Source organism: Ursus arctos, unplaced genomic scaffold (assembly GCF_023065955.2).
Source record: "Ursus arctos isolate Adak ecotype North America unplaced genomic scaffold, UrsArc2.0 scaffold_29, whole genome shotgun sequence".
In the NCBI taxonomy this organism is placed as follows: domain Eukaryota; kingdom Metazoa; phylum Chordata; class Mammalia; order Carnivora; family Ursidae; genus Ursus; species Ursus arctos.
Window position 1 is genome coordinate 26,486,874 of NW_026622974.1, and position 22,287 is coordinate 26,509,160.

At 37.0% G+C, this 22,287-nt stretch overlaps 1 protein-coding gene across 1 annotated transcript in view; it reads left to right on the top strand.

Moving 5' to 3' along the window:
* RIMS1 (regulating synaptic membrane exocytosis 1) overlaps positions 1-22,287 on the top strand; it is an 851,235-nt gene that overhangs the window by 624,431 nt on the left and 204,517 nt on the right. The window contains exons 11-12 of the mRNA XM_057303964.1: positions 12,431-12,771; positions 16,300-17,165. Of these exons, the coding sequence (XP_057159947.1) occupies positions 12,431-12,771; positions 16,300-17,165 (1,207 nt within the window). The remainder of the gene's footprint in view (positions 1-12,430; positions 12,772-16,299; positions 17,166-22,287) is intronic.

The window sequence follows — 22,287 nt, forward strand, 5'->3', positions numbered from 1 at the left end:
CAGAAAACAAGTGACAAAATGCCAATAAGTACATACCTATCAGTAATTACATTAAATGTAAATGGACTAAATACTCCAATGGAAAGACATAGGGCAACCAAATGGATAAAAAAGCAAGACCCATCTTATATGCTGCTTATAAGAGACTCACTTCAGACATAAAGACACATGCAGATTGAAAGGGAAGCGATGGAAAGATATTTACCATGAAAATGGAATTGAGAAGAAAGCTGGGGAAGCAATATTTATATGAGACAAAATGGACTTCAAAACAAAGACCGTAGCAAGAGAAAAAAGATACTAAACAATGACAAAGAGATGAATTTAACAAGAGGATATAACAGTTATAAATATCTAGACACTCAATATGGGAGCACCATATTGACTTTTAACTCACTTAAAGGTAGAAATTGACAGTAATACAATAATAGTTGGGGACTTTAACATCACACTTACATCAATGGATAGATCATCTGGACAGAAAATCAACAAAGAAACAATGGCTTTGAATGGTATATTAGACCAGATGGGCCTAACAGACATATAAAGAACATTCCATCTAAAAACGGTGGAATACGCATTATTTCCAAGTGCACATGGTACATTCTTCAGGATAGATTGCATATTAGGCCACAAAACAAGTCTCAATAAACCCAAGAAGACCCAAATCATGTCATGCATCTTTTCTAAAGTTGTATGGAACTTTAAATCAATTACAAGAAAAAAGTCTGGACAGAACACATATACTTGGAGGCTAAATAGCATGTTACTAAACAATGACTGGGATAACCAAGGAATCAAAAAGGAAATTAAAAATACATGGAGACAAAAGAAAGGAAAAGACAATGGTCCAAAATCTTTGGGATGCAGCAAAATCAGAACAGAACTAAAATGGAATTTTATAGGAATACAAGCCTACTTTAAGAAACAAGAAAAATCTTAAATAAACAATCTAACCTTATTGCTAAAGGAGCCAGAAAAAGAAAAAAAAAAACAAAGCCAAAAGCTAGTAGAAAGAAGGAAATAAAAATATTAGAACAGAAACAAATGCAATAGAGACTAAAAAGCCTATACAAAAGAGCAGTGAAACCAGGAGCTGGTTCATTGAGAAGATAAACAAAATTGACAAACCTTAAGCCAGATCCACCATGGAAAAGAGAGAGGACTCAAATAAATAAAATCAGAAATGGAAGAGGAGAAATAACAATTGACACAACAGAAGTACAAAGGATTATAAGAGAATATTATGAAAAATTATATGCCAACAAATTGGGGAGCCTAGAAAAGATGGATAAATTCTTAGAAACATAAAATCTCTCAAAACTGAATCAGAAGGATATAGAAAATTTGAAATACTGATTGGTGGTAATGAAATATAACAAAATTAAAAAATCTAAAAAAAAAAAAATTTAGTCAGTAATTTAAAAACTCGCAACAAACAAAAGTCCTGGAGCAGAAGGCATCATAGGTGAATTCTAACAAACAAATAAAGAAGAGTTAATACCTATTCTTTACTCTGGAAATAGAAGGGGAAGGAGAGCTTCCAAATTCATTCTATGAGGCCAGCATTACCCTGATACCCAAACCAGACAAAGACACTACAAAAAAAGAAAACTTCAGGCCAATATCTCTGATGAACACTGATGTAAAAATCCTCAACAAAATATTGCAAAATGAATTTAAAAATACACTAAAAAAATCATTCACCAAGATCAAGTAACATTTATTTCAGGGATGAAAGAATGGTTCAACATTCACAAATCAATTAATGTGATACATCATATTAACAAAAGAAAGGATAAAAACCATATGGTCCTCTCAATAAATGCAGAAAAAACATTTGATAAAGAACAACATCCATTCCTGGTAAAAACTCTCAATAAAGTAGATTTAGAGGGAACATAACCCAGCATAATAAAGGCCATATGTGAAAACCTCACAGCTAACATCATACTCATGGTGAAAAACTGAGAGCTTTTCCTCCAGTATCAGGAATAAGACAGGAATGTCCACTCTCACCATTTTTATTAAACATAGTACTAGAAGTCCTAGCTGCAGCAATCAGACAAGAAAAAGAAATAAGAGACATCCAAATTGTTAAGGAAGAAGTAAAACTCACTATTTGTAGATTACCTGATACTATGTATAGAAAACCCTCAAGTCTCCACCAAAAAACCACTAGAACTGATAAATGAATTCAGTAATGTTGCAGGATACAGAATTAATATACAGACATTAAAACACTAATAATGATGTAGCAGAAAGAGAAATTAAGAAAATATTCCCATTTATAATTGCATCAAAAATGCTAAAATACCCAGGAGTAAATTTAACCAAGGAGGTGAAAGATCTGCACTCTAAAAACTATAAAACATTGATGAAAGTGAAGACAACATAAACAAATGGAAAAATATTCCATGCTCATGGATTGGACAAACCAATATTATTAAAATGCCCTTACTGCCCAAATCGATCTATAGATTTAATGCAGTCTCTATCAAAATGCCAATAGCGTTTTTCACAGAATTGAAACAAATAATCCTAGAATTTGTGTGGAACCACTAAAGACCCCAAATAGCCAAAGCAATCTTGAGAAAGAACAAAGCTGGAGGTATTACCATTCCAGATTTCAAGATATACTGCAGAGATGTAGTAATTAAAATAGTTTGGTACTGACACACACACACACACACACACACACACACACACACACACAAATAGGTGGGTAAATCAATGAAACAGAATAGGGAGCCCAGAAATAAACCGACACTTATACTATCAATTTTTGACAAAGGAGGCAAGAATATACAATGGAGAAAAGACAGTCCCTTCAATAAATAGTGCTGGGAAAAATAGACAGCTACATGTGAAATAATGAGACTAGACCATTTTCATACACCGTGCATAAAAATACACTTGAAATGGATTGAAGACCTAAATGTGAAACCTGAGCAATAAAACTTTTAGAAGAAAATATAGGCAGAAGTTTCTTTAACATCAGCTATAGAAATATTTTTCTGGTATATCTCCTTAAGTAACGGAAATAAAAGCATAATTAAACTATTGGTACTACACCAAAATAAAAAGGTTTTGCACAACAAAGTCAACCATAAAACAAAAAGACAGCCTTCTGAATGGAAGAAAATATTTGCAAATGATAAATCTGATAAGGGGTTATTATCTAAAATACATAAAGAACTTTTGTAACTCAACATCAAGAAAACAAATAATCTGATTAAAAATGGGCCAATGACCTAAATAGGCATTTTTCCAATAAAGACATACAGATGGTCAACAGACACATGAAAAGATGCTCAACATCACTCATCATCAGGGAAATTCAAATCAAAACCACAATATTACCTTATACCTGTGAGAATGGCTAGAATCAAAAAGACAAGAAAACATATGTTGGTGAGGATGTGGAGAAAAAGGAATCTTTGTGCACTGTTGGTGGGAATGCAAATTGGTGTAGTCACTGTGTAAAACAGTATGGAGGTTCCTCAAAAAAATTAAAAATAGAAATACCATATGATCCAGTAATTCTATTACTGGGTATTTACCCAAAGGAAATGAAAACAATAATTTGGAAAGATATATGCATTCCTATGTTTACTGAGCATTATTTACAATAGCCAAATATGGAAGCAAGCCAAGTGTTCCTCAATAAATAAATGAATAAAGAGGGGGTGGTATTTATATACAATGTAATATTTCCCAGCCATAAAAAAGAATGAGATCTTGCCATTTGCAACAACATGGATGGACCTAGAGGGTATGATGCTAAGTTAAATACTATATGATCTCATTCGTATGTGAAATTTAAGAAACAAAACAAATGAAGAAACAAAAGAAAACAGAGACAAAAGAACCCCAAAGTCTTAAATAGAACAGATAGGTGGTTACTAAAAGGGAGGAGGGGGGATACATGGGTGAAAGAGGTAAAAAAAATTAAGGGTACAAACTTCCTTTTCTTTTTTTCTTTTTTTTTAAAGGTTTTACTTACTTGAGAGAGAGGGAGAAGGAGAGAGAGCACAAGTGGGAGCCAGGGAGAGGGAGAAGCAGAATTCCCGTTGAGCAGGGAGCCTCATGCAGGGCTCGATCCCAGGACCCTGAGATCATGACCTGAGCCAAGGGCAGATGCTTAACCAACTTAGCCACCAACTCACCCCTAATTTTATTGAATTTGGATCAGAGAATATATGCTATGTGATATCAGTTCTCTAAATGTATTGAGTTTTTTTTGTTGTTGTTGTTGTTTTTTAATGGCCAACCTGTGCTCTATCTTGGTGGGTATTCCATTTGACTTGAAAAGAATATTTAAATTGTTTGTTCAGCTTAATGGTCCCAATAGCTATTCTCTGTCAGGCCTTCTAAAGTCTTACCTTGAGCAAGAGGAGTTTAGTATTTGGATAAAGACTTATAAAGATCCAGCTATACCTATTTCTGGGTTACTAGCATGGTACTACACAAAACTTACAAGCCAGAATAAAATATTTTTGACCATAAAGAATTACACATGTATTTTTTATCTTTTTTTTAATGTTTAAAGTTTTTATTTAAATTCTAGTTAGTTAACATATAGCGTAATATTGGTTTCAGGAGTAGAATTTAGTGATTCATCACTTACATAAAACATCAAGTACTCATTACAAGTGCCCTCCTTAATACCCATCACCCATTTAGCACATCCCCCGCCCACCTCCCCTCCTGCAACCCTCAGTTTGTTTCCTATGATTAAGAGTCTCTTTGTCTTCCTCTCTGATTTTGTCTTGTTTTATTTTTCCCTCCCTTCCCCTATGATCCTCTATTTTGTTTCTTAAATTCCACATATGAGCGAGATCATATGATAATTGTCTTTCTCTGATTGACTCATTTCACTTAACATAATACCCTCTAGTTCCATCTACATCATTGCAAATGGCAAGATTTCTCTTTTTGATGGCTGAGTAGTATTCCATTATATATATGTATGTATATATATCTATATATGTATAAAGATATATATATAGAGAGATATATATATATCACATCTATTTTATCCATTCATCTGTTGATGGACATCTGGGCTCTTTCCATAGTTTGGCTATTGTGAACATTGCTGCTATAAACACTGGGGTACAGGTGCCCCTTCAGATCAGTACATTTGTATCTTTGGGATAAATACCTAGTAGTGCAATTGCTGGGTCTTAGGGTAGCTCTATTTTCAACTTTTTGAGAAACCTTCATACTGTTTGTCAGAGCGGCTGCGCCAGCTTGCAGTCCCACCAACAGTGTAAGAGCGTTCCCCTTTCTCCACATTCTCTCCAACATCTGTTGTTTCCTGACTTGTTAATTTTAGCCATTCTGACCAGTTTGAGGTAGTATTTCATTGTGGTTTTGATTTGTATTTCCCTGATGCTGAGTGAAGTTGAGCATTTTTACATGTGTCTGTTGGCCATTTGTATGTCTTCTGTGGAGAAATATTTGTTTATGTCTTCTGCCCATTTCTTGACAGGATTATTTGTTCTTTGGGTGTTGAGTTTGATAACTTCTCTATAGATTTTAGATACTAGTCCTTTATCTGTTAAGACATTTGCAAATGTCTTCTCCCATTCTGTTAGTTGTCTTTTGGTTTTGATGACTGTTTCTTTTGCTGTGCAAAAGCTTTTTATCTTGATGAAGTCCCAATAGTTCATTTTGCCTTTGTTTCCCTTCCCTTTGGAGACACGTTTTGCAAGAAGTTGCTGCACCCAAGGTCACAGAGGTTGCTGCCTATGTTCTCCTCTAGGATTTTGAAGGATTTCTGTCTCACATTTAGGTCTTTCATCCATTTTGAGCCTACTTTTGTGTATGGTGTAAGGAAATGGTCCAGTTTCATTCCTCTGCATGTGGCTGTCCAATTTTCTCAAAACCATTTGTTGAAGAGACTTTTTTCCATTGGATATTCTTTACTGCTTTGTGGAAGATTAGTCGACCATAGAATTGAGAGTCCCTTTCTGGGTTCTCTATTCTGTTCCATTATCTATGTGTCTGTTTTTGTGCCAGTACCATACTGTCTTGATGATTACAGCTTTATAATATAGCTTGAAGTCCAGAAGTGTGATGCCACCAACTTTGGTTTTCTTTTTCAACATTCTTTTGTCTATTCGGGGTCTTTTCTGATTCCATACAAATTTTAGAATTATTTGTTCTAGGTCTGTGAGAAAAGCTAACAGTATTTTGATAGAGATTGCTTTGAATGTACACACAACAATTTTGTTGGTCTTCTTCATAATACATTACTATGTGAGATAAGATACATATGAAAATTTTATATCATCAATGAATATATGAAGTACTGTACCAGATGTGAAAAATGCAGATGTTATAAAATGTATATGATCCATTTGGATATGGGGTGAACCTTTAAACAAGGTCATTTAGCTAAACACCTGAAACAAATTCTAGGAGCTGCACAATGTTCAGAAAACCAGAGAATGGAGTATATGTGGGTAACAGCTGTTGATAAGGTTGAAAAAGTAGGAAAGAACCACAGTATGCTAAACAAGAGTTATAATTATGTCTTGAATACAGGGAGTGATTTCGTCAAATTTAAATTTTGGAAGATGTGAAAATGGGTTGGAAGATTTATTGCAGGGACAATAAGAGGAGGCAGAAAATCTGTTAGGGTATCAGTTATTGAAATCTTGATATGAAGAGATCATGACCTCAAATAAGTTAGTACCGTGGGAATAGATATAAGAAAGCAAATTTGAATCATGATATTCAGAAATCAGAGTTAAGATTTGATGGAGCATTAGGGAGAGAGTTGGCCAGGATCATCCTCAGATTAATTGTTTGGTTTACTATGTGGGTGGTGGTACTATTAACTGAGAGAAACAATACAGGACAAGAGCAAGTTTTGTGGAAAGCATAATCACTTCTGTTTGGTATGTTTTAAGTTTGAGGCTCCTGTGTTACATTCAAGTGGCCATGTGTAGTAGTTAAGAGAGTAATATGGTTTTGGATATTTTACTAGATGCCTGAGCTAGAGATTAAGATTTTAAAGTCTAAAGCTTATAGTATAGGATAGTCTGTTTGGATACAAAATGAAATTAAAGTACTATTTGCTTGTTAAATCTCATTCATTTAGTTTCTTTTTTGCATTTTTTATAATGGAAATGCTGTGTTAGTGTAGTAGTCATCAATATAACTTATTAAATAAATACTCATTTATCATATAAGCCTTCTGAGAAATATTTTTCAGAAGGGATTGTGATAAAAATATGGAAATCCTGTTTCCATGTGACATGGAATCTATTGGAGTAAGAAATGCGGAGAAGCAAAAATGGAATTCTGTGTAACATTAACATTTAATAAGAGAGTGAAGAGGAGAAATTTTTATTGAGGAGTATGAGAGGAGGTAATGCAAGTCAGATTAGACCAGAACAGAAAATTATCATTAATATCCAGAAACCAAAAAAGATGTGTAGTCATAAATTCCATATATTCAGTGTCTATAAGTAAAATTAGCACTATGGAAGAGATCACTAATGTCTGTGAAAGAACTAAATACAGCTGTGGGGACTAGAGTCATAGTGTTGAGAAATAAAGGGGATATAAGGAAGTGGAGAGGGTATTAATTTATTTTATTTTATTATTTTTTTTTTGAGTGTGACTGGATGGCAACTTTATTTATTTATTTTTTTTAATGATTTTTTATTATATTATGTTAGTCACCATACAGTACATCCCCGGTTTCCGATGTAAGGCTCGATGATTCATTAGTTGTGTATAACACCCAGTGCACCATGCAATACATGCCGTCCTTACTACCCATCACCGGTCTATCCCATTCCCCCACCCCCCTCCCCTCTGAAGTCCTCAGTTTGTTTCTCATAGTCCATAGTCTCTCATGTTTCATTCCCCCTTCTGATTACCCCCCCTTTCTTTATCCCTTTCTTCCCCTACCGATCTGAGAGGGTATTAATTTAGGTTCCTTTATCAGGTAGCTCGATTTTCTTTTCGTTTTCTTTTTTCTTTCTTTCTTTCTTTTTTTTTTTTTTTTTTTTTTTTTAGGTAGCTTGATTTTAAAGAGGATAGAGAAAAAGTGATTAGAGAGAGAATAAGTTCAAAGAAAAGTTTTGATTATTTCATATGCTTTAATAGTTATATGCTAAGATGGAAGGAGTAATGGAGAAGGCAATGTTGAAGACTGAAAATGAAGGGGGCAGTGATGGAATGAAGTCCTCACTGAGCAGAAGGGTTGGTATCTGGAGTGCAGGTGTGTGCATTGACTTCCCATGAATGGAGAAACATCTTATACCTTATCTTATGTCCTAGTGGAGGAACATATTATAATGTTAGTCAGGACATTGAAAATAAGAATTGGTGTGTATTTGAGTGCCCTAAAACACAGAGATTCTTGGATTGAAGGAAAAAATACAGTTCAGTCTTATGCTAAATATAAAAAGAAATGTGCCTCCAACAAAATTATGCAAGTAGATAACCTAAGGATAGGGAAACATATCTGTCAAAGATGAACCAAAAGAGAATAAAAATAGCAATATTAGAATTCGGTTCACAAAAATTCCACAATTGATTCCCTACATTTCATGCTTAACTCAACACAACAACCAGAGGGACCCTGTTAAAACCTAATTTATATCAGGTCACTTCTCTGCTCATGTATTTTATAAACTTTCAAAAGGAAAAACATAAACCCGTGAAATAGTAACAAAAATAACAAAAGACTAGGAGAAACACACCCACACATACACACACACACACTGAAACAAGCACCAAAGAGAACTCTCATTTTCACCTAGTTACTTATCAATTATTTTCTACTATCTAATCTACTACTGTCAAAAAAGTTGAAATATCACCTTGATCATTTTGTCCCCAGCTTCTGCTAGAGTGAGTGCCTTCACTGAATAGAGAAAGTAAGGAAAATGAGTATAAGCACTCGGAAAATGCAGCATCTATAATAAAGCCGAATATTCTGTTTTCTTTTTCATGTTTTTCAAAATGGTAGTATAACTGTCTTTGAATACTGATTAAATAAAAGTCAATATTATCACACTTGATCTCTTTTTAAAAAATCTTCATGCTTACATTTATTCTTTATGTTGCAATACTAAATACCTCAGATGGATTTTTATAAGCAACACATTTGTGTTAATACAGGAATTCTGTACCTCATTGTCATGAATCACCTTAGTAATATCATTGAAAGTAAATCTAAGGCACATTTCTTCTGCTCTGTGTATCTGGATCTGTAAACATTTCATGTGAAGGCAAATATAAAGTATTTCTTCCATCTGAATATCATTTTTCTGCCATAAAATAGTCTACTGTATTTATTAAGGATTCCTTAAATGGAATTTAAAATGCTGTTAGTGCAAAAGTTCTAAATAAAATCTTCAGATGTTCATTTTTCTGATGTATGGCATGGAGTTTCAGGAGCCATGTTCCATCACAATAATCTTTCATTAAAATTTGTATTTGGTTGCTTAACATCTGTAAATTGTTAAGATAAGGTATTACACGGACTTGCTTTGGTTTAGATTAGTTTGGAACACATCCCAGGATATTTAATCAGGGTATAATCCTGCATGGTGCAGTCTTTAAAAAGGGGTGTGTGTGTGTGTGTGTGTGTGTTTATTTTAAGTAAATTAAAATTTTTTGTAGAAATATTTGTGTCTTGTCCTTTAAAAAAAATCAGTTAAGAAAGGCTCCCTTTCCCACTTTTTGGATTAGCTATGGTTGTAGGCAAGCATTATACTTGATACTAAATTCAAAAAGAGAATCTGTAAAAAATGCATAACTGTGTTGCTTCTCAGCAACCATTTGACTAATTTTTATACATGCCTGAAATGTTTGATATGAACTGAGTTGAAAGGTACAACAAATGTTCTATTGTATTGTCATCTATTTTCCTTACCACATCTATAAAGAGTTTTTTATTTGCAAACTCTGTGGCAAGAGTAATTTATATAACTAATGGTAGAGATTGGGAGATAGTATTTCAATAAAAAGTATTTTTATTTTTATAGTTAATTTTGATTTCAGATTATAGGTTGACCACACTTATAATTAATTTTGAAATATAAATCTTAAAATGTGTGCACAAGGAGATAAAGCATAGGAAATTTTTTTCCTGTGTTAAAAATAGGCAAAATTAATGAAACATCCAGACTTAAACAAATAAATAGTATTTTGAAAATATTGAAGTAGTTACTTGCAGTTACTAACTGTAAGTAACCTTTTGAATCAATTTGAAATGAAATTAAATGAATTTCGGTATTTAATTGTAATAATATTTTAATAATAACTATATTTTGTTTGCTTTTATCACTCCTGTGGCAATTCTGCACATATTCAAAATTTGGAACTTGCCCATATCTGGCAATTACTTTTCATTGGCCCATTTTTATGACACTTACAAATACAAAACAACTGGGTGGCTCAGTGGGTTAAGCATCCAACTCTTGGTTTCAGCTCAGGTCATGATCTCAGGGTTGTGAGATTGGGCCTTGTGTCCAGCTCACATTCAGTGTGGACTCCACTTCCCCTACAAATTCAGTGTCTACTTAGTGATATAAAATAGTCAAAGATTCTCACCCATCTCTTTGAACTGTGTGACTTCAGACCTTTTCATTACTGTTTTGTCAGCTAAAGAGGCAACCAGTGAGGAAGTGTATCACCTGTCCCCATCCAGGGTCTGGGCTGAGGATAATCAGTACCATTGGCATAAAGTCCTGGCCCGGAGATACTGCCTTTATAATGTTATCCTTGATAAGACTATGATCAATCAGAATTTCTGAGGGACCTTATCTTTGACCTAAAGAGATCGCGATACATTGTGCACACTATTGCCTCATTTGGGAAGTGTTTTAAATTACAGATGTTCCATGATTCCTTTATTTTGTTATAGGGTTATGAAATGAACTGTTTACCTTGTTTAACATCTCAGCAGATGGGAATTCAACTAACTGCTTCTGTGAATCTAGTTCACTTCATTTGATGACCTGAGGAAGTGTAGAGGAATGAATTAATAAGTTGTGTCGATCTTAAACTTTTTATAGTAACCCTTTCTAAGTCTTGGTTTTCCCATATTATGAATTCATTTGAGTTTTCTTGCTTGGAAAGCAACAGTTCTTAACAGTTCATGCAGATGAACTTTCCCTTGTTAAAAATATATTATTTTTCTCCCTCTTTTTCTTATTCCCACTTTATCTTTTATCTTATTTTATAGCTATCGTTGTAGTTTTTCTTCTATTCATCAAAATGTTTTTAGTAGTACATTTTCTTCTTTTTGCCGGTAAACAGGGCTTCATCTTTTACTATCTTAGTATTGTTTCTCACTTAATATATCTGGGATTGATTCATCCTTTTGTGATATTTTTGAGTAATTGTTGACTGAGTCTTATTTGTGAAAACAAGGGCCTAGAGTTTGGTGAGTTTCCTGTGGGTACTGTTTCTGAAGTACAAAGGAAACCTGAAGTGTGTTCAGAGGAAAGCAACTGAGGCAGGGAGGTGGAATTACACCACAAAGCAGGGGGACTGGAGATGTAGGAGAAGAAGGCCCAGGGGGCTGTAGGCACCTATTTTCGCTCTGTCTACTAGGTGTTGCTGCTATTATTTATCATTTCTGTAGTCATCGTTGTCCTCATTATTACGTTCATTTTAATTGTCACCAAGAGGAGAGCTGATGCATAGATTCATTTTAAGTGGTAAAACATCTTCTAATTTATCAGTGGATATGTTCCTAGATGACTGTTCCAAATAGTATCTCTGGTGGGAATGGTATCGGACTAGTCTCATATGAATAAACCCAGCCCAAAATTTATTGCTTTAGTAAATATGTGCTTGGAAACTTTTATAGCGTAATATCAACCTGAGGTTAGTGTATTACTAATAAGCTAGAGAAGATATACAGCTTGACCTTTTCTTTTGTGTCTACCTTTTACTGTTTGTTCCATATGAATATCTTTTCATATTGGCTTTAATAATGCATAAGTTTTGAGAAGACAATTTTCTACATCCTTTGAGACACTGAGGTTTATGTACATAAATATTAATTCTATGGCTCTTTACATTTTTCTCATTAATCAAACCCCACTTAGAACATTTTTACTAACATATATTTTAAATGAAACTTCAGATTCAGTCATACAAAATGTGATGGATACCTGGTAAGAGGAAACTCAGCATCGCAGGGTTAGAACACTAGGAAAAAACTCTACTCTGGTAACCTAGAGGTGCCATGATTTCAGATGGCTGCCAGTCTAGGCCTTCGTGTACTTGACTGTGACTTGTGCAAGGATCATGTTCATAAGAAATTTGCAAGGATAAGTATAAAGATGACAAGCATTCTTCTTTTCCTTAAAAGATATTTTCATGTGCTAGAAAGAAATTTGCAAATGGCACAGAAAATTTATATTGTTTTCTCTTCTTTAAATAGGTTATGTGGGTATGCAATTTATGTCGAAAGCAACAAGAAATCTTAACCAAATCTGGGGCGTGGTTCTTTGGAAGCGGCCCTCAGCAGCCCAGTCAGGATGGAACCTTAAGTGATACAGCTACGAGTGCTGGTTCGGAGGTACCAAGAGAAAAGAAGGCACGGCTCCAAGAACGATCACGGTCTCAGACACCCCTGAGCACCGCAGCTGCCTCCTCCCAGGACACAGCTCCTCCCAGCGCACAACCAGACAGGAGCAAAGGGGCTGAGTCCTCACAGCAAGCCGTGGGGCCCGAACAGAAGCAGGTTTCATCCAGGTCTAGAAGTGAACCTCCGAGAGAGAGGTAATAGTTCATGAACCCTGTAAACAAAAGGCAACATTTTGTATTGAGAGTAAACCTATTTTCAAGAATTTAACTGCTCTTAAGAGGTATATGTGGAGGTACTTCTTCTCAGGCCCCACATGGAAGGCAACAACAGCCCTAAGGTGCTTTGTTTATCTCTAGAATGCATCATTCATCAAGGAGACCTTTGCTGAAAACCTTTTCTTTCATAGCATGCACACATGTAAACAAGTCACCTGCCTGAGATACTAACTTACAGCCTTGAACTCAGAAAAGCTCTTAGATCATGTATTCACTTACGGAGTTAGCGCTTTAATGGATAATGTGCTCTGCGAGAATATGAGGGAACCTGACCCAGTGCAAGATGCACAGGTTCCTTCTTTGAGGACATTTCTTTGATGCTGAGCTCTGACAAGTGACTAGGAATTAGCCAGGTGAAGAATGAGATGAGGACTCCAGGTGTACGCACAGGCGTGTGGCCTAAAGAAACAAGTTCTCATGTGAGAACCTAAAGGATGCCACTGCCAAGAGTGTGAGTAGCAGCGGAGAGCAGGGGAGAGCGGGGAGAGGCGGCTGGGGAGAGCAGGGGAGAGCGGGGAGAGGCGGCTGGTGAGCTATCAGGGCCCAAGTCATACGGGGCTTTTGGCCAGGTTAAATTTTGTAGATTTTATCCTAGGAATAATTGAAAGCTACCAAGGGTTTTAAGCATGGGCTAACATGATCAGATAATTTACTTGAATTGATTCATTCCTTCATTCAACAATGCATTTACAACCAGACAGGAGGCTATGCATGTTAATAAGGAGGATATAGCCCTTCTTTTTGAGGTTGGGCGTTTGGGGGACCTTACTGTTGTTGACTAGGTTTGTTGCTTTTGTTTGTATAATCCTTATGCATCCCACTGGGTGGGAAAGTAGGCTCCAAGGAAGACTTTGGTTCCCCTTTTCAAACGCAGCCTATATAATAACATCAAGGACTTCTAAGTTAAGCAGACCTTCCAGTCCTGGTTCTGTCACACTAGGCAGTAACAGCCCATCTTGCAGGGCTGTGGCAAGGGTTAAATGGGAGCATGTGTTCAGAAGCTGACATATGGGAGGCAATCAATGAACATAGCTATTATTCAAGCCAGTAGCCATTGTGTGTTTACTATAAGCAAATACTGTGCCAGGAACCAGAATATAAATATGATTAAGACATGATCCCTTTTCTGATAGATCCTAGGGAAGACACCACACAATATACTAGGAAAGACAGACGCCTGGGCAATTAATTGTACCAGAGACTGATTTGATCAAAGCTGGAAAATACATGTAGTACTTTGGGAGCCACAGGAAAGAGGAGGTGCCTTCTGAATTAAGCTTTTTAGGATATCCAGGAGTTATAGGGTAGGTAGACAGGGTAGGAGGGGACGTTACAGAACGAGTGAATGAGTGCACCTAAACTATACTTCAGTGAAGGTATAATGGATAGCTTTTGGTAACAAACTATTGTGGGTTAAAAAGAAAAAAAAATATTAATGGTGCAATTTGGGATTGGTCAGAAAATGATACCTTTAAGTAAGAGAATTTGGAGCTGTAAAGTTTTTAAAGAGAAAATATGAAACCTGTTTTTGACATATGGAAAAAATAAAACTACAGAGATTTCAGGAATAAGGACTGAGAAGCAACTTTTTGTTTTAACCTCTTAGATGAAATTTGAAGAAGATTGATAGGGACAAATGCTATTACTGACTATATAAGTTACTTACTGATGATATAAATACTTAAGAAAATACTGAGGACATTGGGGTTATAGAAGGAAAAAAAGAGATGGTTGGCAACTTCAGGGAGATAAGTGAGACCAAAGAATGTTGTTAGTCTGTTTAAAATTATTGAAGAATTCTTTATCAGGAGCTAGTGGAAATGGAATAATTAGAGGGAGAGATGAGGGAAAGGCATACTCAGGGAAGCAAAGGTCAGAGAGACTGCAGAACTCCGTGCATTTGCATGACACGCTAGTATTCCATAAAGCACATTCACAGATGGTCTCTCTAATGCTCATGTGAGCTTTGCAAGGTAAGCATCATTTATCAGCATTTCAAGGAAAGTAAATTGATTCAATATAAGCTTTAACAAGATCCACTGTGCTTTAACGAGCTACTAAATGTCTGCGGTACAATCCTCACACTTTTATGAAAACTATATTTGATCATTAATACATATTCCTGTTGGACTCCTTACATTGTGAAACTGCAGAGCCACCCTTGGAATTCCACCCTCCGATGAAAATCCCTTTCACTTCAAAAGACCAATGTGTACTAAATGTCTAAAGCAGAATTCGCCATGCTGTTTTGCTTACCGTATATCCTAGCAACTACTGCTTTGGTAACCCACAATAGAAATCGCCCTTTTTCTCATCTTGGATTTTTTCTTGATTTTTATGCATGACGTCTACTTTTGTACTTTCAGTCAAAAGATGTTCCCCTTGGAAAACCTTCTAAGGGCCTCAAGATTAAAAAAAAAAAAAAAAAGCTTAGGCCCACCTTGTTAGCGTTTATCATACAGTGTCAGGATACTTTAGACAAGGCCCCTACTTTTTGTAACTTCTGGTATAATTGCTGGAACTTTACCAAATTAGGTGTACTCCGGTGTACAAAAAAAGGGCTGAAAGGAGCAAATGAGTGATATATCTACAAGATTTAAAGATTGCCAAACCCTTTTACTTTTATCTTTGTAGTGCCTTCAATGGGATGGAGAGAAAATTAGAACACAAAACTGTTGTGTGTAGGGTTTTTTGTGTTTTTTTTTTTTTTTTTTTTTTGCACTGTGTTCTGAAATGGGGGAGAAAGAAATGAAGAGGGGGAAGGAGGAAAAATGAATACTAATTTGAAACATTTCAATATTTCTATTATTTTTGCCCAAGGAAGGTAAAATGAAGACTAAGGTTCAACCATTTTTTTCTTTAAAAGTGTTTAGATGCACATGATCTTGTTAAAATCACTTTTGTTCTACTACTAAAGAAGTCCTACTAGATTTAATTTTTGAAATGGACATGCACATTTCTTTAAAAGTTTCTATTATGATAGATTGTTGATATGTATTGCCCAGATATACATATCAAGTATATATTTATAATTGAACTGACAAGTGTATATTATCTTTTGCTACTATACTATTACATATATTAGTTTCATCTAAAACATTTTTAAGTCTTTCATTCACAGCAGAATTTAGCATACAACTTGTTCATTTACTGAATTAATTTATTGGTGGCTTTTATTCATCTAGTTAACTTATGGAGAATTTGAAATGTGAAAAAAACTTTTAAAGTTCCTTAAGATGCTGTAATGTAAAGAAGCTTTATTTAGAAAGCTAATCAGATACAGAGGTTTAATGTGGTTATCAAATCACTTAATTAGACATCAAATTATAAATTCAAAATCATTTGAAAGGATTTAAATGGAATGCGGAGAAACGATGTTTCTTAGGTCTGGTCTTCATTTTTAGCTTTATACATTGCTTTCCCTCTTCACGTTCCTGTATATCATAGGAAGAAGACTCCAGGACTCTCTGAGCAGAATGGTAAAGGAGCCCAGAAGAGCGAGCGGAAACGCGTGCCAAAGTCCTCAGTGCAGCCGGGAGAGGGGGCCGTGGAAGAACGCGAGCGGAAAGAAAGGCGGGAAAGCCGAAGGCTTGAGAAAGGGCGGTCACAGGACTACCCCGACGTGCCGGAAAAACGAGAGGATCGCAAAGCGGTGGACGATGAGAAGCAGAGGAAAGAGGAGGAGTACCAGACCAGGTACCGCAGCGATCCAAACCTGGCGCGGTACCCGGTGAAACCGCCGCCAGAGGAGCAGCAGATGCGCATGCACGCGCGGGTCTCCCGCGCGAGGCACGAGCGGCGCCACAGCGACGTGGCGCTCCCGCGCACCGAGGCGGGCGCCGCGCTGCCCGAGAGCAAGGCCGGCAAGCGCGCACCGGCCGCCGCCAGGGCCTCGCCGCCCGACTCGCCGCGGGCCTATTCGACCGAGAGGACTGCGGAAGCCAGGGCGCCGGGCGCCAAGCAGCTCACGAACCACAGCCCGCCGGTTCCCAGGCATGGGCCGGCCCCCGCAGAAGCCCTGGAGCCCAAAGCCCAGGAGCCCCTCAGGAAGCAGAGCCGCCTGGACCCCAGCTCGGCCGTCCTCATCAGGAAGTCCAAGCGCGAGAAGGTGGAGACCATGCTGCGGAACGACTCCTTGAGCTCTGATCAGTCCGAGTCCGTGCGGCCGTCTCCGCCCAAGCCGCACCGGTCCAAGAGGGGAGGCAAGAAGCGGCAGATGTCTGTGAGCAGCTCCGAGGAGGAGGGCGTGTCCACGCCGGAGTACACCAGCTGCGAGGACGTGGAGCTCGAGAGCGAGAGCGTCAGCGAGAAAGGTAAGGCGGGGACGCTGTTGAGCCTCGGAGGCGCGCGTGTGCGGAGCTCGGAGGTGCGCGCGTACGGAGCTTGGAGGTGCGCGCGCACGGAGAGCCGAGGCGCGTGTGGGGGGGTGGGGAACGTGTTGCTTGAAGGTGCAACGTGATGACTGTAGTTAACACTGCAGTATGGTATGTTAGAAAGTTCTGAGGGTAGATGGGAAAAGTTCACATCATAAGAGAAAAACAAATTCTAACTAGATAAGAAGATGGATGCTAGCTAAACTTATTTTGGTAATCATTTCGCACTATGGATGTCAAATCATTATGCGGTATTCCTTAAACTTATATGGAGCAGTATGTCAGTTATATCCATGGTTCCATAGAAGAGGGGGAGAAAGTGCGGCATGGAATGCTCACAGACACAACCTCTCAAGGAATAGAATAGAAGGTTTTAGCTTGCTTGCTTGCTTCTTTTTTGGTAGAATTTTAAAACAATCACAAGCTTCAAATTTGGGTTACAAGAGTTCTTAAAGACTTTGGCTCTTGTCATTCTGGGAAATTCAGTATGCAGTCTTGTGTTTTTAAGTTATTATTTTGGGGTGGCTTTGGGGGAAAACACTTTTCTAGAAAACCAAACTATTCCTGATAAAGGGGAATGTATCTTTTTTAAAACTTCAGTGGTGTGATACTCCAGAGAGGTAGTATTTTTCAAGTTTCCAGTGAATCTTTTTCACAGCTTTTGAAGAAAGTATATCATGCTGATGTTATATATTGTTTTGGATAATAACTTTGTAGTACAAAGTTTATTTTACCTATCACATTACAAAACATTTTGGAGCGTTGTGTGATAAGTTTTGTTTTGTTTTTTGGTCTTGTTCTGCGCTGTACAATACCTTAGCCACATGCAGCTATTTAAATTACTTACAATTAAATAAACTTAAAAATTCGTTCCCCAGTCACATTAGCCACATTTCAAGTGCTCAGAATCATCGCAGAAAGTTTCTTTAGATAACATAATACTAGTCTAGAAAATAGTTCAATTTGATGTTGAAATTATGTATTTCTTTTGAAGATTCACTTCATTCTGTTGTTCACTCACATTTAAATTGGCCACAGTCCTAAATTGGATGGTGGTTGTCTCACCCTTGTTGTAGTGTTTCTTAGTTATGTTTTGGGGTGACTATTTTTAGAATTTTTGACTCATAGTTGCTAAATTATATACTAAATATTATAAATTTATTAAAAAATAACTTTGCTTTCTCATGTTCTCTATCTTCAAACTGCATTGCTGTGTCCTCTCGCTTTCTATATCTCTGTTTACTTTCTCTCTCTCTACATATATATATGGATAGATAGATAGATAGATAGATAGATAGATAGATAGATAGATAGATAGACAGACACATATACAAACATATTCATCTAGCTAGCTAGCTGTCTAGATAGATAGATGGGTGAATGGATGAATGGATATATGTATTTGGGAACAATTAAGTTCATTCTATCATAATTACTGCAACTCAAGTTAAAATAGCTGCTCTAGGACAGTGACTTGGTAAGAGATCACTTAGCAGAATGTGGATGCCATGTTGTAAGTTTCAGGGTCAAGGGAAGACTGTCCCCATGGAATAAAATTGATAGGGCAGGGGGAGACAGGAATTAAAGCATTATATGTATATGGGATCATTTGGGTCTTTAAGCACACCTTCTGATGACTTACATTGGACTTATAAATCAGTATGCATATACTTATGCATATTGTGTATGACCTTTTTAAAAGTCACATGGTGACTTTACCTGGTGGGGCACCTGGGTGGCTCAGTTGGTTGAGAATCTGACTCCTGGTTTTAGCTGGGGTGGTGATCTCAGGGTTGTGGAATGGAGCCCCAGTGGGTCTCCACATTCAGCAGGGAGTCTGCTTCTTCTTCTCCTTCTCCCTCTGCCGCTTCCCCCCTCTCTCCCCCACTCCAAAATAAATAAATCTTTAAAAATCACATGGTGAGGATACTCTTGCCTTCTGTGCCTTAGTATTGTTTTGTAAACACATATTTTTCTCCCCTGAAATAATAAAATGTTAAATAAAAATGTAAATGGTGTGCTTAATTGGTGTGCAGATAACTCTTAATGGATATATATATATGTATATTAATGTATATGTATATTTTCTCATTTCTTAAAGTAAGGACTCTACATCAGTTCTTATTGAATATGTATTTTAAATCACAGTGGGCATAGAATCGGACAGAATTGAATCTCACAACTATTTACAATACCAACAGATTGTGAAAGTACAAACGACTAATGGGTAACTGGAAGGATGGAACTGGTGTAATGCGTGGAATTTACTGCTTCTGCATACTGTCTTCCCTCCTTAGGAATGATCATTCTGGGAATGTTGGTGACTATATACACCTCTGAAATTGAAGTTAAATCTCTTTTTCTGGGAACACAGGGGCATCACATGTGCCGTTGTCTGATTCAGACAACTCTGTTTTCTCTTATAATGAATCTCTTTTTCAATAAATGTCTTGAAAATAAACTCCAATCAAATAGTTGCCTTATTCTAATATTTTAACCGATCCCAACTCACTGTTTACAAAATGAAACATTAACTGTAAAGAGCATACTTTTTATCAGTGTAGCAGAGACGTTTTCCTATTTCAAAATTAGAAATTCCACTCTCTGTAATATCTATCTATGCCTTTATTACCAAACCCCACCATTGTCTACTAAGGACCATCTAGGGAACCAGCCATGATAATCTATAGTATCCTGTGACCCTGTTACCTAACCTCCTTAAGTACTAGTTCTCTTGTTGGCACAATGGGGTTAAGAGTATCCACTATCCACATGGTAAGATTATTAAGTGGTTTGATGAGGTGATGCATATAAAATAGGATGCTACATTAGCATTCTTCCTGTTTTGATTTTGCTTGTGGTACCTGTACCATAGATATCTAATATCACTATGAGTGAAAGATAATCACTCAGGGGCACCTGGGTGGCTCAGTCATTAAGCGTTTGCCTTTGGCTCAGGGTGTGATCCCAGGGCCCTGGGATCGAGCCCCGCATCGGGCTCCCTGCTCCTCTGGGAGCCTGCTTCTTCCTCTCCCACTCTCCCTGCTTGTGTTCCCTCTCTCGCTGCCTCTCTCTCTGTCAAATAAATAAATAAAATCTTAAAAAAAAAAAAGATAATCACTCATGTATAAGATATAAAGAAAAGGTAAAAGAACTATTTTTATGTCTTATAGGATCTAATGGGGTGAGGAGAAGAAAAATGATTTGGGAGGAGAGATCTTAGGAGAGTGGATGTCATGTTGTGAGTTTCAGGGTCAAGGGAAGATTATCCCCATGAAATAAAATTTAAAGGGCAGTGGGAGACAAATTAAAATTGCGTTTTAATTATAGCCCATTATTTTGGGTCCTGGACTCAGTTCTAGTGTGTGTGTGTGTGTGTGTGTGTGTGTGTGTATGTGTGTGTGTGTGTCAGAATGAGTTCCCACACCAACAAACAATTCTCATATATCAGCAGGATGTCTGAGAGAATTCAATTTAACTCAATTCTGATATTTTCTACCCATAGATACCATTGGATCCCACAGATTAAGGGCTCAAAAGACTGCCTTCTACTTCAGATGCCAGTCATAAGCCCAGGTTGTTACCTATGCTTCTGACCAACTGGCTATAAATCAGAGGTTTCCACAACTCCCTCCATAGGTTTGATTAATTTGTTAGAGCAGCTCATAGAATTTAGGAAACCTGTTTACATACTAGATAACTGATTTATTATAAAAGGATATAACTCAGGAACAACCAGGTGGAAGAGATGCGTAGGGCAAGTTCTGGGGAAAGGGCACAGAGCTCTCATGCCCTTTCCAGGTATGCCACTCCCCCAGCACCTCTAGGTGTTCCCTACCTGGGAGTTCTCAGAACCTAGTACTTTTGGACTTTTATGGAGGCTTCATTACTTTGGCAAAGTTGATTAAATCATTGGTTATTGGCAGTTGGTTCAACCTCCAGTCCGTCTCTCCCAGGAAGTCGGGGTGCTAGAACCTGAAGTTCCAATCCTCTAATAGCATGATTGGTTCTCCAAGCAACCAGCCCCCATCCCTAGGTGTGGTCCAGAAGTCACCTTGTTAAGTGTTCCCTTCTGAACCACACATACTGAAAGTCACCTCATTAACCTAACAAAAGATACCTTTATGGCTTTCATCACTTGGGAAATTCCAAGGATTTTAGAAGCTCTTTACTAGAACCTCCCTTGAGACCAAATGTGTATTTCTTATTTATTATAAAGCCCAGTATCACATCCATTTATTTGCTTGTTCAGTTTAAGAGTTACACATATAAATTACACATTAAACACAATGCTTGGCTCTCTCATTCTGTTCAGTTTCCAAAATTAAAAAAAAAAAAAATTGCCACAGACTGGGTAGTGTATTAATGACAGATTTATGTCTTACTGTTTTAGAGCTGGGAAGTCCAAGATCAGGATGCCCACACGGTCAAGTGCTGGTAAAAACCCTCCACCCAGTTCATAGCTAGCACCTTCTTGCTGTTTTCCTTACTTGGTTGAAGGGGCTAGGGAGCTTTATGGGGTTTCTTATAAAAGCACTAATTCCATTTATGAAGGCTTCACCTTTGTGACCTGAACACATCCCAAAGGCCCTACTTCCTAATACTATCATCTTTGGGGGTTAGGATTTCAACATGTGAAGTTTGGGGGGGACACAAACATTCAGACCATATCACTGGCATAAGGTAGCTACTTAGTGTATATATACCCTTTCTGTCATTGATGTTACTATTCTAATTTTATCATTATACCAAGTTGGTTTGTTATTTATCAGCAAATATGTATTTAGCACTTTTCCATATATAAACTGAGGTTAAAAAAGATAAATATGTTTCATGCCCTCATAGAGCTTACATTCTGTAGAGAAATAAGCAATAAAGAAAAATTACACAATGAAATGCAGCTTAGTAAATGCCTCAAGGGGACATTTTTTTTTTCCAGATAAATTGATAAAATTTTGCTGTGTCCTAAAATTCAACAAAAAAAGATAACCTGGTCAAATGGCATCTGGAACACAACACAACCTTTATATTCAACATAATCTTTTACGTATGGTATAATTCC